Source organism: Protopterus annectens, chromosome 6.part0, assembly GCF_019279795.1.
Source record: "Protopterus annectens isolate FY-2018-M chromosome 6.part0, PAN1.0, whole genome shotgun sequence".
Taxonomy (NCBI): Eukaryota; Metazoa; Chordata; order Ceratodontiformes; family Protopteridae; genus Protopterus; species Protopterus annectens.
In genome coordinates this window covers 472,340,655-472,357,494 of record NC_056737.1, presented here as the reverse complement: position 1 = coordinate 472,357,494, position 16,840 = coordinate 472,340,655, and the positions used below count along the sequence as shown (strand labels likewise).

Sequence of the window (16,840 nt, the reverse complement as noted above, 5' to 3'; positions counted from 1 at the left end):
ACCATACTGACATACTCCCAGCTGCAAACATTACACATCAGTTATAATCTACCCAATCTTTTTCAGTCAAACATTACATAGCTCATTTAGTCCTGCCTTCTTTTAAACCTCATTCCTCCCTTGTATGTATTGTTCCCACAATACTCATTTTTCCTATGTATTTTTCTCCTACCCTTTTCTAAAGATCTCGGTTCCAGTTGTTTTATTCACTACTTCCAGTATAGTTGGTTTTGATTTTGATTTCCATTTGATAGTAATTGCTTTTTTGGCAGCCACCATTATTAGACACATTAAGGCCTTACCATGCATAGGCAATTCCGATTCTGTATCATGGCTTAGAAAAATCATCTCCCTCATCAGACCAATCTGTCCACCCAACATTTCTGACAGTACATCCCGCAGGGAATCCTTAAAGTCTGCCAGTTCACTGCACTCCCAGAAAATATGTTCCCAGTTACCTCTTTCTTCCTCGTCACACCTTCAACATTTGCTGTCTGCCTGAGGAAAAATTATCTGGAGTCTACTTGGAGTATAGAAATATCTATGCAGACATTTCCAGGCAAAAATCTTAGATCTTCTAGATTTTATTGCATATTTGTGAGACATGCATATATCCTCCCATTGTTTCTTTGTGAATTGCTTATCCAGTCTCTCTTCCCAATCCTTTCTAACCTCTTCTGATTGATTCTTATAGTTATCATGCAATATTTTATATGCTCTTCTAATTATTTCTTTTTTAATGGCAGCTTCTGTTCTAGATTCTACTAAAAACTCTAGCAGTGCTGGTCTTTCATTTAGGATCCCCTATTTCTTTCTCTTTCCTATACTCTGATATCAACCCTGATAGGGAAGGCAATCTCTAACTTGCAGTCCAAATTCTTCCATTCTGTCATCTTTCCCTCTTTAGATGTTCATTGTGCATACAGCTGCAGTAATCACAGATGGGTTTTCAGCCGTCAGGCGGTCCCTCGGTCGGCCGAATTCCAAAGTCTTGGTCCGGCGTCGGTTGTCGTCGCTTACTCCTCTGACGTCAGTAAGGCCAGAGTATATACGACACAGCCGACGCCATGTTCTTCAGTCTTTTTTGCCGCGCGGTGCCCGAAGCAGTTCGCAAGTGCCGGTCGGCCAGCTCCTGAATTACGAAAATAATTGGAACCGAAGTCTTCATTAAAGCTAAGTACCCGTTAGAAACTTTTCTTGCCTCAGACCGATGTCAGAAAAAGTTAATAATTGTATTTCTTGTGGGAAGCAAATACCGCATAAGGATTTCCATTCCCTTTGCATACCTTGTTTGGGCCCAGACCACGACGTCTCGGGCTGTCGCTTTTGCGCTACCTTCAATAAACGCACTATCAAGCGTCGGGCGGAGTTCGCCCAACACTACTTTGGTAAAGCTTTTGACTATAAAATGTCGTCGGACACTCCGACTACCGTTTTGTCCAAAAACGCAAGGAAAAGGACCGACACACGAGGCCCTCGGTCCCTGCCGACACTACGCCAAAACAGGCTACACGTGGTCCGGTTCTCAGCAAGACGCCTTTGCAGTCCCTGACTACCGACGACACTCCTTTGGCGGTGTCCTCTGTACCCAAGACCACTGGGTCCTCGGCCCTTTCCCAGACTACAACCGAAGCCCCTGCTAATGTCGAGCCTACTAATGTGGACAGGTCCACCTCCACCCATGGTGTATTTAGGCCCTCTTCTTCTTTTTCAATTAAGGCCTTTACTAAATCCAAAGCAGCCAGGCATCCCACGAGGCCTGTTGCACAGGGCCCATCTCCTGGACCCATGCCTAAGAAACAGATGCTTAAAATGGCTGAGGATCTAATTACTCTTATCAGAGGTTCTCAGCCCCCTCCTGACAAGAGACCCAGAGTGGAGGAAGAATCTCCCTCTTCTGATGAGGGATCCATTTTATCAGAACATTCTGATGCAGAGGAACAATCTTACTCCCCTTTTGAGGATTCGGATAGAGAACAGTCCATTCCTTCTGTATCCCCTCCTGAGGATTTTTCTTTTGGTGAAACCTTGCACACCTTGAGGGAACACTTCCATTGGGAAGGCCAAGACTTTTCAGATTCCAAGAAAAGACTTAGGGAATTTCTTTGGTTACCTCAGCACAGACCTCTGGCTATACCCCTTGTTTTGGATGTACTGGATGATGTCTATTCGGAGGCTTGCCTCAACCCTGATTCTCTGCCTCCTGCACCAGTAAAACCTGATAGGTATTACAGAGTACCCAGTTCTCACCAATTTCTATACAAAGGCCATAATGCTAACCCTGAAACCATTTCACAAGGCCCCAAGGGATTAAAGGCCTCCACTGCCAAGAATCCACTTCCTGCAGAAAGGGAATCCAGATCTCTAGAAAGGTGGGGTAAAAAGGTATATACCTCGGCCACCCTAGCCATGAGGGCCTTAAACTGTCAGTTTCATATGATTAAATATCAACAGTACCTGTTATCACAATTAAGGAACAAAATGTCTCAACCTGAACAACCAGATTTAAAAGAGTTACAGGATATGATGCATAGTGCGGAGCAAGTGGGTAAACACACCTTACAATGTGGTTATGATGCCCTAGAGGCTTCCAGTAGAGTGGCTGCTACAGGATCAGTCATTCGCAGACATGCCTCTGGCTTAGGGAACAAAATTTGCCTGATCATGTAAAAGCTAAACTTCTTGATGCTCCTTTACAAAAGGATGTACTATTTGGTACTAATGCTGAGGAGATACTACGGAAAATGGAAGAAAAAGCCAAATCTATGCAAACTGTCAAAGCTTTCTTACAGGTCCAACCACCACGTTTTAGCAGAAATTGGCCTTCAAAAAACTGGTCCTTTCCAGCCACTGATAAGCCCCAAAGAGGTAGATACAGACGCACAAGGGGCAGAGGGCAATCACAAGGATCATATAGAGACAGACAATGGCAATCTCCAGCACCAAGAGGTGGTGAAGACAGTGCACAACAATACAGGAAGCAAACCCAATGACTCCCTCATTTCCATGCCAAGCAAGTTTCAGCTGGCAGCACCTTTGGGAGGGAAACTAGCATTATTTGCAAGCAATTGGCATATTGTCACAACAGACAAATGGATACTGGACATTATAAACAGAGGCTACAAATTTCAATTTCACACTCTTCCAAAAATGAGAGGCATGCCAAACCTGCCACAAAATCAAAGGGCAGAGGCACAACTGCAAATTTCAAAGCTCCTAAACATGAGAGATATACAAAAGGTACCTACGCACCAACAAGGTCAAGGTTTTTATTCAAGACTTTTTCTGGTACCAAGAAAAGGAACCGACTGGAGACCCATTCTGGACTTCTCCATCCTCAACACATTTCTACTCGTACCAAAATTCAGGATGCTCACATTACAGCAACTTCTTCCCATGCTGGGCAAGGAGTTTTGGCTGGTAACATTGGACCTCAAGGAGGCATACCTGCATGTCCCAATCAGACAAAGCTGCAGAAGATACCTCAGATTTCTTGCAGGTTCAATCCACTATCAATTCTCTGCATTGCCCTTTGGCTTATCTACTGCGCCCAGAGTATTCACAAAGTGCCTGGCATCAGTGATTGCCTACTGCAGACTTCAAGGGATACAAATTTACCCTTATCTGGACGACTGCCTGATCCAAGCGGACAGCAAACACATGCTACTGGAACATCTGGCATATGTGACACGGTTACTGCTTTCTCTGGGATATACCATCAACAAGGAGAAATCAAGGCTAACACCATCTCAGAAAATAACCTTCCTGGGTGCCAGCTTGGACACAAACACCCAGATGGCATATCTTACGACAGAAAAACAAGGGCAACTATCTCAGTACTTCAAAACACTAGCAAAAAGTACCAGGCTTACTGCAAGGAAAATCCTGCAGGCTCTGGGATTCATGGCATCTTGCATTCTTCTAATCCCATGTGCAAAGCTGCATATGAGGAAACTTCACTGGTACCTAAAAAATCTATGGTCTCAACACAGTCACAGTTTGGAAGCAATTATACCAATAATTCCATGTTTGCAAAAGGAATTTCTATGGTGGGCCCAAGCATGTCAAGTAAACACAGGCCTTCCATTCTGCAAGCCTCAAGCAAAACAAGTCATAACCACAGACGCCTCAGATTACGCCTGGGGGGAGCACATGAAGGACAGGTGCATTCAGGGCAGATGGTCCCAAAAGGAAAAGCACCTTCACATCAATCAAAAAGAAATGCTAGCAGTAATAAATGCAATTACAGCTTTCAAGGACTTCCTGCATCCAGGACAATTACTGATAAGAACAGACAACACCACAGTAATGTGGTACATAAACAAACAAGGAGGAACACATTCATACCCCTTGTGCAGACTAGCCATGACTCTTTGGAACTTGGTTCTGGAAAGACAAATCGAACTTCAAGCACAGTACTTGCCAGGACTGGAAAACACACTGGCAGACACTCTAAGCAGAAATATGACAGATCCACACGAATGGAAGTTACATCCTCAGGTGTTTACAGAGATAATCCAAGCGTGGGGGAGGCCAGACATAGATCTTTTTGCCTCCCACAGGAACCATCAATTGAAAAAGTTTTGTTCAAGGACCTTCCATCCAAAGGCCTGGAAAGTGGACGCTCTTTCATTCAGTTGGACAGCATAGACAGTTTATGCATTCCCACCTCTGCCTCTTCTACCCAAGGTGCTTTTGAAAGCAAGAACAGACAAACCGAGGATGATACTGATTGCTCCAGATTGGCCAAGGCAACACTGGTATCCACTCCTGAGGAGCTTAACACATATTCCTCCCTGGTCCCTGCCTCTAATACCTCTTCTGCTGACTCAGAACAGCTACAAAACTCTTCACAGTCAGCTGAAAACACTCAACCTCGCTGCATGGAAAATTCCTTAACACCACAACAGACCCTACTCTCCAAGGAGGTGCAGGATGTCATTTTGGAGGCCAGAAGACCATCTACTAGAAAAGCTTACTCCGCAAAATGGAAGTGGTTTTGCTGTTGGAATGAGAAAAGAGGCCAGGACCCTAGAAAATTGAACTTGCCTCAGGTTTTACAGTACCTAGCTGAACTGCTGAACAGTGGACTTTCATTTTCTTCCATAAAAATACATGCCTCAGCCATTTCTGCAGAATTCAACACGGATCCTCCTTTATTCTCTCACCCACTCTTACGACAGTTCCTCAGAGGGGCTAAGAATATAAGACCTCCAAGGAAGCAACCAATACCATCCTGGGACCTTAATTACATACTAGAAAAATTAACATTGCCTACTTTTGAACCTGCTGCCTCAACAGATTTGCAATATTTGTCCTGGAAAACAGCTTTCCTTCTGGCCATCACTTCAGCTCGTAGGGTTTCTGAACTACAGGCCCTCATGGCGGTGCAGCCCTTCCTCATCTTCCATCAGGACAGGGTTTCCCTTCGTACCAACCCATCTTTTATGCCAAAAGTGGTATCCAGGGTAGCCTTAAATCAAGCCATACACCTACCTACCTTTTATCCTAACCCTCAAAACAAAGGGGAAAGGCTGCTACACCCTTTAGACATCCATAGGCAGCTACGTTATTATTTGGACGGAACAAAGTCTTTCAGGAAATCAGAACAACTTTTTGTGTCCTATGCCGTAGGGGCTCAAGGGAAACCAGTTACAAAACAGACCATTTCCAAGTGGATTGGCCACTGCATACGGTTTTGTTATTCCTATCATGGGAAATCTGTCCCTACTGGTATCAGATCTCACTCCACCAGGGCCACAGCCACCTCTACAGCCTTCCTCAGAGGTGTTCCTACTAAAGATATTTTGGAGGCAGACACTTGGAGTTCTGTACATACCTTCACAAAACACTACCACCTGCCCTTATATTCCAGAACAAGAGCAGGCTTTGCCACTGCTGTTTTGCAGGGCATTCTGGCTCAACCCAGTTCCTCATAGTACCTACCACTCTATGCATAGCTTTGGGACTCTACCCATCTGTGCATCAATGCATTACATTGCATTGCTTGCATATGTAGATAAGCTTTATTTATGTATTGCCTTCCTTTTGGGGGCACCTGACATCTGGGGCAAGAAAGACTGAAGAACATGGCGTCGGTTGTGTCTTATATACTCTGGCCTTACTGACGTCAGAGGAGTAAGCGACGACAACCGACGCCGGACCAAGACTTTGGAATTCGGCCGACTGAGGGACTGCCTGATGGCTGAAAACCCATCTGTGATTACTGCAGCTGTATTAGCACTCGAACATCTACATTTATGGTAGGTACAAAACTGAACTTTATTTGCTCCCAATAACTTGGTTCCTTTGCCAGTTTTTTCCAATAAATTCCAGCCCTCTCTTGCCTGTTGTCTCTCTCTCTCCCTTCTAGCTTTTCTTGATACTATGGAGCTGCGTTACCAACTCATCATGTTTGTTTTATGAAAACTGTGCAAGTGTTTGGGAGGGGGAGGGAAGGACTTTTGAAGCATTTTGGAACCAGTACTGGGTAAGTTAACACTCTGGGAGCAGCTCCTTGTGTCTGCTGCAGACTCTCCTTCCTAAAGTTTATACCTGTGAGGTTATGTTACCTTTGACATCCATAAATTGTGGAAGGAATGGTGAAGGCCATCCGAAAAAGATCAGAAATTATAGTTGGAATGTCATTTTTGAGAAACAGCTTTTTTTTCTTTCCAACATTTTGATTGATTGGTTTAGTAGCTTCCTGGTGGTATTGTATGCATTGCATTGTATTTGTAACATTTTCTGATCATAAATTTCATGAGAAGAGTGCTAAGTAAATAAACTGTTTTGTATTTCTATTTTCTTTGGTGGAAAATCTTGTGTAGCTCTGTCTTTGTCTTCCCAATGACGTTTGTACAGGTTGTTACTAAAAAAGATGGTTAGTGCCAGTGCATTAGATCAGCTGGTCGACATCCTCACAAGAGGTGAAAATATCCTGGACCTGTTACTAACCAATGTGAGTAATTACTGTAGCACCCTTACAGTGTCATCCTCCTTGGTAAGTTCTGACCATAAAGCAATTACTTTCTAAGTCACTATCTTCCCTGCCCCCCCCCCCACCACCACCACCACCACCACCACCAGGGTCGAACAAAAAAATTTTCCAAAGCTGGCTACAACCTCCTGAGAGCAGGTATAAGCAGCTTCACAGCCACCATCCCTTCAGTTGGAACAAGCACTAATGTCCAAGCCTACACCAAAAAACTATATGAGCACCTATATAACTGCATGTGCTCAGCAATACCTGACAGGACCAAATCATCTTCCTCAAGGAAGATTAAACCTATCTGGTGGACAGCAGCAATAAACAGACTCTAAAATAAAAGGAAAAATTGCTGTCCAGGACCAAGAAGGAGCAGGTGCCAAGTTGGAAGCAATCTCTTTGCCTGAACAAGCAAATAAGGTCACTGGTGAAATTCTCTAAGGCTAACTTAGAGTCCAAATTGGCCACATCCACTAAGGACAATCACAAGGCCTTCTTTGTATACGTCCGCAGTCTCAAAGGTAACTCCGAAATCTGCTCTGAACTGGTGGTCAAGAATACCACATACACAAATGCCATAGATATAGTCAACCTGCTGGCAGACAAGTTCACTGAAAACTTCTCCCTCCCCCATCAGTAAACCAGGATATCCCCAGCACCTGCCCCCTCCCCTCATCACCAGTGAGTAGGTTATTAATGCCCTCTTAAAGGCAAAAAAATACAGCCTCCATGGGACCCGACAGCATCCCTGGCTGTGTCCTACATGAACTCAGGCAAGCGCTCTCAGCACCACTAGGCACCCTATTCAGCCAAAGCCTGTGCACCGGCTTCGTTCCAGCAGAATGGAGGGCAGCCACTGTCATCCCTCTGCAAAAAAGGTGGAGCATCCACCCACCCAGGCAATTATAGGCCCATCAACCTAACTAGCCTGATCTGCAAGGCCATGGAGCGGATTATCATGGACCTTATAAACAAGGACTTTGGCAACCTCCAAACACTTGATTCCACACAGTTTAGTTTTGTCAAAGGGAGATCATGCCTGTTAAACTTTGTCACCTTCTTTGAAACAGTCACCAAAGCCATGGATGAAGGCAAGACCATTCACATCACCAATCCTTGACCTAGCCAAAGCCTTCAACACTATTCCCCGCTTGGGCATAATAGATAAACTCTTCCAGCTAGTCATCAACCCATATGTTACCAGATGGGTAACTAACTGTCTCACTGATAGAACCCACTCAGTCAAAATAGGGGATGCCACCTCTAGTAGTAAACCCGTAACAAGTGGTGTACCCCAAGGATCGGTCTTGGGGCCTCTACTGTTTGGGATATACTTTTCTGAGTTACAAGCCAAAACCAGTGGTCTGTTGCTGACAATGTTTGCAGATGACTGCAAGCTGGGCAATGTCATAAATTCCCCCAGTGATGTGAACATCCTCCAAGAGGGCCTTAACCAAACTAATGACTGGTGGCAGAAGCATGGCCTCAAACTGAATGTCAGGAAATGCATCATTATCCCCTTTGGGGAAAATGGTTTCCACACTTTTGTTACATTAATAACAACATACTAAGCACGCAATCAGTCGTGAGGGACTTGGGCACCATGTTGCCTCCGTTGTCCGGAAGGCTTTCTATATGGCCCACCGCATAAGTAAGGGTATTTCATCCAGGAACAAAGAGGTCATAACATCCCTGTTCTCCTCACTTATCAGATCCATTATCAACTACAGTGGCCCCTTCAGCATGTACCTTGCCAAGCACATGCAGCAGTTGGAGAGACCACAGAGGTTCCTGACCAGGAAAATACAGAGTCTCAAACACCTTTGCAGACTTCTCAGAAGTGACCTGTGTCTGGCATACAAGACCGTCTCAGACTCAGCCTTGATGGAGTTGCTGCATATCCGTAAATCAAACTCCACTCCCCTCCTTTAACCCGCATGCAAAGTCTCAACCTGGTATGTGACATTAATAGAACTTGTTGATAGGATATATTTGCGTCCCAACGACTCCCCCATCTGTGGAATAGACTTCCTCTCCATGTCAAGCAGAGTACCTCACTAGCCCTCTTTAAGAGGAACCTGGACGACTGGATTTGAAACAGAAAATATACCTCTGTGATCCCACCTGTGTCACTGCTGGACATGGAAAATAGGTGCTGACTTTGTGGAAACATGGGTGAAATTCTTGGCTAGGCTTATAAGAGCCTCCGGGCCAATAGCCTAGTATCGTCCTATGAAAAAGGTCCCTGGAACAGCCAGCTTACCAGTTAACAAAAATACATATATGAAGGAAAGATGAAGCTTCTGAGTAGGGTGGGTAATGAATGAAAACATAAGAAAACGGATGATCAAAACTAATGAATGTTATTGGGTAAATATTAGATATGGTTTACTGTTCCCTTTTGCTTCTTGTATTGTGACTTTATCCTACCAGACTGAGATCCTGATGTTTGACCAGATGACTAGCTGATAGAAGCTGTTTTATCAGGTATTGACAAACAAAAATTTTTCTTGAGGCTCAGATTCCTGATGTTATGCATGCATCTTATATGTAACATTCTCTGACTGTAGCCTTCATGTAACACTGTATCTGTTCATTGTGACATTAGGTCTAGGTCATGGCTGAAACAGCTTCTTAGACGAGCCAAACTACCTGGCTTGCTGTGTATATGAATGAGAGGTGAATCTTCTGGGTGGGGAAAGGATCCAATGTAAATGTTTTAGTAATAAAAAAGGTATGTTGAAGATATGTGAGAGCAAAGGTGTTACAATATTATCAGCTAGGGTCTATATTAGATGATCGAACTTTCAAAAGTTCGACTGTCATATGGTCGACACCATATGATCAAATTTTTGAAAGTTCAAACATTTTAATGGAGATCTCCGTACAGCACAGAATGGGAAGATTTCCCTTTTCTGCACTGTAGTGCAATCTCTGAGTTGGTATATTTAAAGAGCGGGGGGATGTGGGGGGGTGCAAGGGGGCTTGCCCCCCTGCTTAAAATGTTCAGGCAGGTTATTTTTGTAGTTTACTTTTTTATTAGATTTTCAAACTTTTAAAAGTTCGATCATATGGTGTTGACCCATATGACAGTCAAAGTTTTGAAAGTTCAATTGTCTAATATAGACCCTGTCAGCTAAATATGGGATAGTGTTCATTGTTTCTTTTTGATTTTTACATTATGGTGTCATCCTTTCAGATTGAGATCCTGATGTACTGCCAGCTGACTAGCAGGCAGAAGTTGCTTTATCAGGCATTGAAAAACAAAATCTCCATTGAGGATCTACTTCAGTCATCCATGGGGACCACCCAGCAAGCTCAGAACACCACCAGCAGCCTCATGAACCTTGTTATGCAATTCAGGAAAGTAAGTATTTTTCTATTCCTTATTTTGTTCTGTCTGTAACATTCCTTTGTGGAATCGTGCTGGATCCATTTTGTTTGCATCATTACAATAGTCTTCTTCCCAATTATTTAAATTCTGGTGGATTAACTTGATGGCAGATCTGCTTCTCTTATCAAGAACTGAAGCAGTTTTGTTGAAGTGTAAGTAAAATAATTTGCAGAATTAATAGTAAAAGAGATTATCTGAGTATGTAATTTTAAGAAGAGCCTGGTGTCTTGCACATGAAGCACCTATAAGGAATGAGTCAAAGTAAATGTGCTTAATGATTACTTACTGATAAAGATGATTGCATCAGCATCCTCATGTGACTGTACTTCAAGCTGCATGAGTACAAATGTGTTGTAGGATAGAAGAAGGTGTACAGTATAGACGATTATGATCAAATTCCTGATAGCTAATTTGATCATTGGCCTGAAAGATGGGTTCTGTAAATTCACCTTAAGTGAAACTTGAGAGGTAGATTTCTTAAATCCTTTTTGAGAATATATTAACAAATAATTATGGTAATTTGGTGTAATAGATGGAGCTTTAGCTTTCCATAAAGTATTAACTTGAAAAAGAGAAAAAAAGTGGTTGGAGCTCAAAGTGTTTTATATTTTTGAAAGCTGTAACAGCACTGACAGACTGACAGTGGGCAGAACCAAAGTGCCCCTCTGATGAAAGAACAGCTTTGAAAGCTGTTAGATATTTTACTCTTTCACACTTTTTTGTATGACAGCACAAAGTGCATTATAGCTTTTAAAGCTGTAAAAAGGAGTCTAGTGGATAATAGTGCTGAAAGATGCTTAAACGTTAAGCATCTTTCTTATGTCAGAAGGATGCTTAAAGTTGTTTTCTTCCCAATTTCAGAGTGCACTCAACTCTACTCTGTGAATTACTAAAAGGATCCTACTGTATCTCCTTTGGCATATCAAGGCTTGTTTTACAGTAGAGTAGAATAGTATATGTTTTATAAATGACGACTCAGATGTATTTAGAAGTGATTATTTAAATGTTACTCAAACTAGCTGTCTCCATAGAACAAGTCTGTCTGTACAATTCTCTTAAGAGAAGGCAATCCATGTGAAAGATTGCACAGGGACCCTTGTACAGAGTTTGTAGACTTAATATCCCCTACACTGAGGTCACAACAACCAAGTACAAAGTTTTGTATGGCAACATTTCACATCAACATAGGTAAGTGATGCCAAGGCATCTACAGTAAGCTTTTGTACAACAGTTACAATTCACGGTAGTGGTAGTGCATCACTATTCCACTCAGTCTGTCACTACTACTAAAGTTGTTACAAATTTTATCCATACTCAAACCCTATAAATGCCAGTTTTAATCCCGTAACAAGAAGTGAAGGGTAGAAACTATAGCATACTGAAGAAGTTCACTAACAATTATTTGGGTGGAACATCAGTATGGCAATTCATTCATTTTTTTTCTCTTTCCAATGCATGCAGGGCATTCCTCCAACTAGAACAAACTTTGATACTTTGATGAAATGCTAGTTTTTTTAGGTCACACTAAAAGCAGTTATTGACAAAAAAAATTCAAGGTCCACACACAAATACAACTACTTTTTCCCTTTTTATAAATGTTTCTGTTTGAGATAATCTGCAGCAATGTAACTTGAACATTTGTTCACACTTTTACTAAGTGTATGATTGATGCCTGAACCAGTAACAGACCTGGGATATGGTAGAGTAGTCCTTTCTAGTCTTTAACTAATTATCCACCTCCACCCCTTTTGTAATGTTAGAATAATGCTTGGACATCTGTCAGCGCAATTTTTGCAAAAGACCTTAAGGAAATGTGATGTAGGTAAGTAAGGTATTCACATCCTGTTTGTCCCTTTTATTCATGGTGTTCTTGCCACCTACAGCCTACCAAACTAAATCGCATATAGTTAGCTTGTTAGTATCATATCAGTTTTACTTCATGAAGATCATTAATTTTACATAAAAACATTTTAAAAACTTAGATGATGTGAAGTGCTATCCATTTTATATACTAGTTTCTGTGAGGTAGTAGTTATGTTACCATCACCAGTCACTTTGTTCCCGGGGTACATTCTGCTGCTGGTTAAAAAAAAGTCCATATATTGAATTATAATAGTCCATATGATAAATAATATGGTGAACAACACTAGAGAGTAAAAAAAATAAAAAAAAAAAAACAGCCCATATTTTCGTAACTTCATAATTTGGGTTATTTGTTATATGTTTCTATAATATGCAGACACATTCTCTGGATTACATTTTGTCTGCATGTGAGTACTTTTTCAGTTTTCCATATTTTGGGGAACACAAGGTTGAGATAAAAAACTGTAGATTTACACTGAATAAGTGAATATAACAGATGATATTATAGTATTGAGGCATATTTACTGTTCACCATTGAGCAGCTTCTGTTCTGATTAATGAATTTAGAACTAAACAAAACACTTGCAGTCATTGCATTTAGAGCCATATAGAGAAAAACTGAGTAGTCATAGAAGAAGAGTATCATATAAGCCCTTTAGTGACACCCCTTTCAAAGAAATAGATTGATTTAAATATTTTTTTTCATTTCCACTAGGTATGCAATCACCCTGAGCTGTTCGAGCGTCGTGAGACGTGGTCCCCATTTCACATCTCTTTAAAGCCATATTTCATTACAAAGTTCCTCTTTCGACAAGGGCGGATCAACATCTTCAACCATAGTCGTAATCGGTAAGTTGAGACTAATCTGTTTTTGGTTAGTCTGATATAACTGGATCTGAATTACATAGCAAGCCTGAAGGCTCCTGTTTGAATTATGATTTTGATGTCAACATTTCTGTTGATGGTGTTATCTTATTGTTGCTGTAGCTTTTTGATGTTCTTCGTGTTTCACTGTTGCAGTCATTACATTTGGGTAATCTGCTGGCAGGTTGCCCTCAGTCGGCCTGAATTCCAAAGTCTTGGATCCTGCGTCGGTTGCTGTCTTCTCTTCCATGATGTCAGGTCGCCAGGGGTATAAAACATGCAGCCGACGCCATTTTCTTTAGTCTTTCTTGCCGTGCGTTGCCCGAAGCAGAAGCATTTCGCAAGTGCCGGTCGGCCAACTACTGAAATATTCGAGTTTGAGTTTCAGAACCGAAGTCTTCACTAAAGCTAAGTACCCCATTGGGGAAACTTTTTTCTTGCTTTTTACCGATGTCAGAAAAAGTTAATAATTGTATTACTTGTGGGAAGCAAATACCTCATAAGGATTTCCATTTATACTATATTCCTTGTCTAGGCCCTGATCACAACATGCCTGGCTGTCGGTTTTGTGCTGGATTTAAACAACGCACTAGTATGCGTCGGTATATTTTTGCATCTAAGTATTTTGGAAACAGATTTAACTACCCACTAATGTCATCAGATAGCAATCCGACTACCGGAGTACATAAAAAAATGCAAAGAAAAGGACAGAGAAAGGCAGTTGAGATCCAAAACCGATGACGAAGCTTCTCCTAAGCCAGTCGCCGGTTCGCCGGTACTCAGTGAGGCGCTTTTGCAGCCCCTGATACCCGCTATCTTCGAATCGCAGGCCTCTACTGACACCCATGTAGAGTCCAAAATGCCGCAAGATACTCAAGGTATGGGACCGACGGATGTATCTCCCTCGGATGGGTCCGGAGCCGCTGACCAGGCACCAGCTTCTGAAGGTGTATTCAGACCTCAACATGTATATATCAAACCGACGAAAGCTGCAAAACCAAAGGCAAACACATCTTCTAAAACTAAAAAAAAACGATGCCTGAGCCACATGCACAGGCCTTTATGCCTAAAAAACAAATGATCAAAATGGCTGAAGACCTTATTACCTTGATCAGGGGTACCCATCCCCCTCCAGATAAGAGGCCTAGGCAAGACACTGACTATGAATCTTCAGATCAGGTTTCTATTTCTTCTCATTCCTCTTCTGATCAGGAATTATCTTTACCTCCCTATGAGGATTCTGATGCTGAGGAGTCTGTTCCATCTGCATCTCCTCCTGAGGATTATTCATTTGGAGAAACCTTGCATACTTTGAGAGAGCATTTTCACTGGAAGAGTCAAGACTTCTCAGAATCAAAAAAGAGGCTCAGGGATTTCCTCCTTCTCCCTCAGCACAAACCTTTAGCCATTCCCCCTGTTTTAGACATTGTGGATGATGTGTTTTCGGAGTCAAGCCTGACCCCTGACTCCTTACCTCCAGCTCCCAGTAAGCCTGACAGATATTACAGGGTCCCTGACTCTCATAAATTTCTATTTAGAAACCCTGCTGCTGATCCTGAAACTATTTCACAGGGTCCAAAGGGAGTTAAGGCCTCAACAGCAAAAAACCTTACCCCCTCCGACAGAGATTCAAGGGCACTGGACAGATGGGGAAAAAAGGTTTATACATCTGCAACCTTGGTAATCAGGGCCTTAAACTGTCAATTTCATATGCTTAAGTACCAACAACATGTTATGGGATTGCTGAAACAGAAGATGATGTTGATTGCAGAATGTGCAGAAAATAAGGAATTGCAGAAATTATTGCATGCAGCTGAACAAGTTGGAAAGCATACTTTGCAATGTGGTTTTGATTCTTAAGAAGCCTCCTGCAGGGCCGCAGTTACTGGATCTGTGATTAGGAGGCATGCCTGGTTAAAGGAACAAAATTTGCGTGATCATGTTAAAGCTAAATTGCTAGATGCACCTTTACAGCATTATTCTCTGTTTGGTATTAAGGCAGAAGAGGTTTTAAAGAAAATGGAAGACAAAGCTAAGTCTATGCAAACTGTTAAAGATTTCTTATAAGTGCAGCCACCTAGATTCAGTAGACACTGGCCTACAAAAAATTGGTCCTTTCCTGTGTCAGACAGAGCTCAAAGGGGCAAATCCAGACGCCCTAAGGGTTCTAGGTACCAGGCTCAAGACTCATACAGGTCAAAGCAGTGGGGCGCATCCACCTCCTAATCTGGAGGAGATAAAGCGCAAACCTACAGAAAGCAATCCCAATGACTTCCCTTTGCCTACACCAAGCACTTATCTTTTGGCAGCATCCATAGGGGGAAAATTAGCACTTTTTGCTCAAAATTGGCAGTTAATAACCCAGGACAATTGGGTACTAAACATCGTATCACAGGGATACAGATTCCATTTCCACACACTGCCAATGACAAATGGTTGGCCATATCTGCCAAAAAACCAATGGGCAGAGGCACAGAAACAGGTTACGTCCCTCATGGATATGGGGGCCTTTCAGACAGTACCAGAACAGGAAAAAGGACAAGGTTTTTACTCAAGACTGTTCTTGGTACCCAGAAAGGACAAGGCCTGGCGGCCAATACTGGATTTATCGATTTTGAACACATACCTGGACATTCCAAAATTCAAAATGTTCACTTTGCAACAGCTTCTGCCCATGCTGGGCAAGAATGTGTGGCTGGTGACTTTAGACCTAAAAGAGGCATACCTGCATGTCCCAATAAGACAGTCATGCAGAAGATACCTCAGATTCAAGGCTGGCTTAATGCATTACCAATTCTCTGCACTGCCCTTTGGCTTATCTACTGTGCCGAGGGTCTTTACAAATTGCCTGGAACCAGTAATTGCATTTTGCAGACAAAGAAGTATTCAAATATATCCTTACTTGGACGACTGTCTCATTCAAGCAGAGAACAAGGATACTCTTCTACGACACCTGGCGTTTGTGAAAAGGCTTCTAACATGCCTAGGGTACACAATAAACAAAAAGAAATCACAGCTGGTACCCTCTCAAAAGATAACATTCATGGGTGCAAGCTTGAATACAGCTGCCCAGATGGATTACCTCACGCCAGACAAACTAAGGCAACTGACTACTTACTTCAAACTGATGGCAACAAAATCCCGGTCTTTTGCAAGACAAATTCTGCAGGCTCTGGGCTTCATGGCATCCTGCATCCTACTAATTCCATATGCAAGACTGCATATGAGGAAACTTCACTGGTACCTAAAAAGTTTATGGAGTCAACATTCACACAGTCTGGAAACAATGATTCCTCTCATTCCCTGCCTACAACAGGAGTTTCTATGGTGGGCAAGGGCCTGTCACCAAAACATGGGATGGCCCTTCACTCTACCCCCTGCCAGCCAAACCTTAACAACAGACGCATCAGATTATGCCTGGGGGGCCCACATGGCAAGCAGATACATTCAGGGCATATGGGCACCAAATCAAATGCATCTACATATCAACCAGAAAGAGATGCTAGCTGTTCAAAATACCCTAACAGCCTTCAAGGACTTACTTCATCCAGGACAACTACTGATAAAGATGGACAACACCACAGTCATGTGGTATATAAAGAAGCAAGGGGGCACACACTCATACCCCCTTTGCAGATTAGCCATGGCACTGTGGGACACAGCTTTGACTTACCAAATACATCTTCAAGCTCAATTTCTGCCAGGAAAACAAAACACTCTGGCAGACGATT

General features: G+C 42.4%; 1 protein-coding gene across 1 annotated transcript in view; it reads left to right on the top strand.

Annotated features, from left to right (window-relative positions):
* INO80 (INO80 complex ATPase subunit) overlaps window positions 1–16,840 on the top strand; it is a 2,478,170-nt gene that overhangs the window by 1,647,369 nt on the left and 813,961 nt on the right. The window contains exons 22-23 of the mRNA XM_044074204.1: window positions 10,188–10,355; window positions 12,961–13,094. Of these exons, the coding sequence (XP_043930139.1) occupies window positions 10,188–10,355; window positions 12,961–13,094 (302 nt within the window). The remainder of the gene's footprint in view (window positions 1–10,187; window positions 10,356–12,960; window positions 13,095–16,840) is intronic.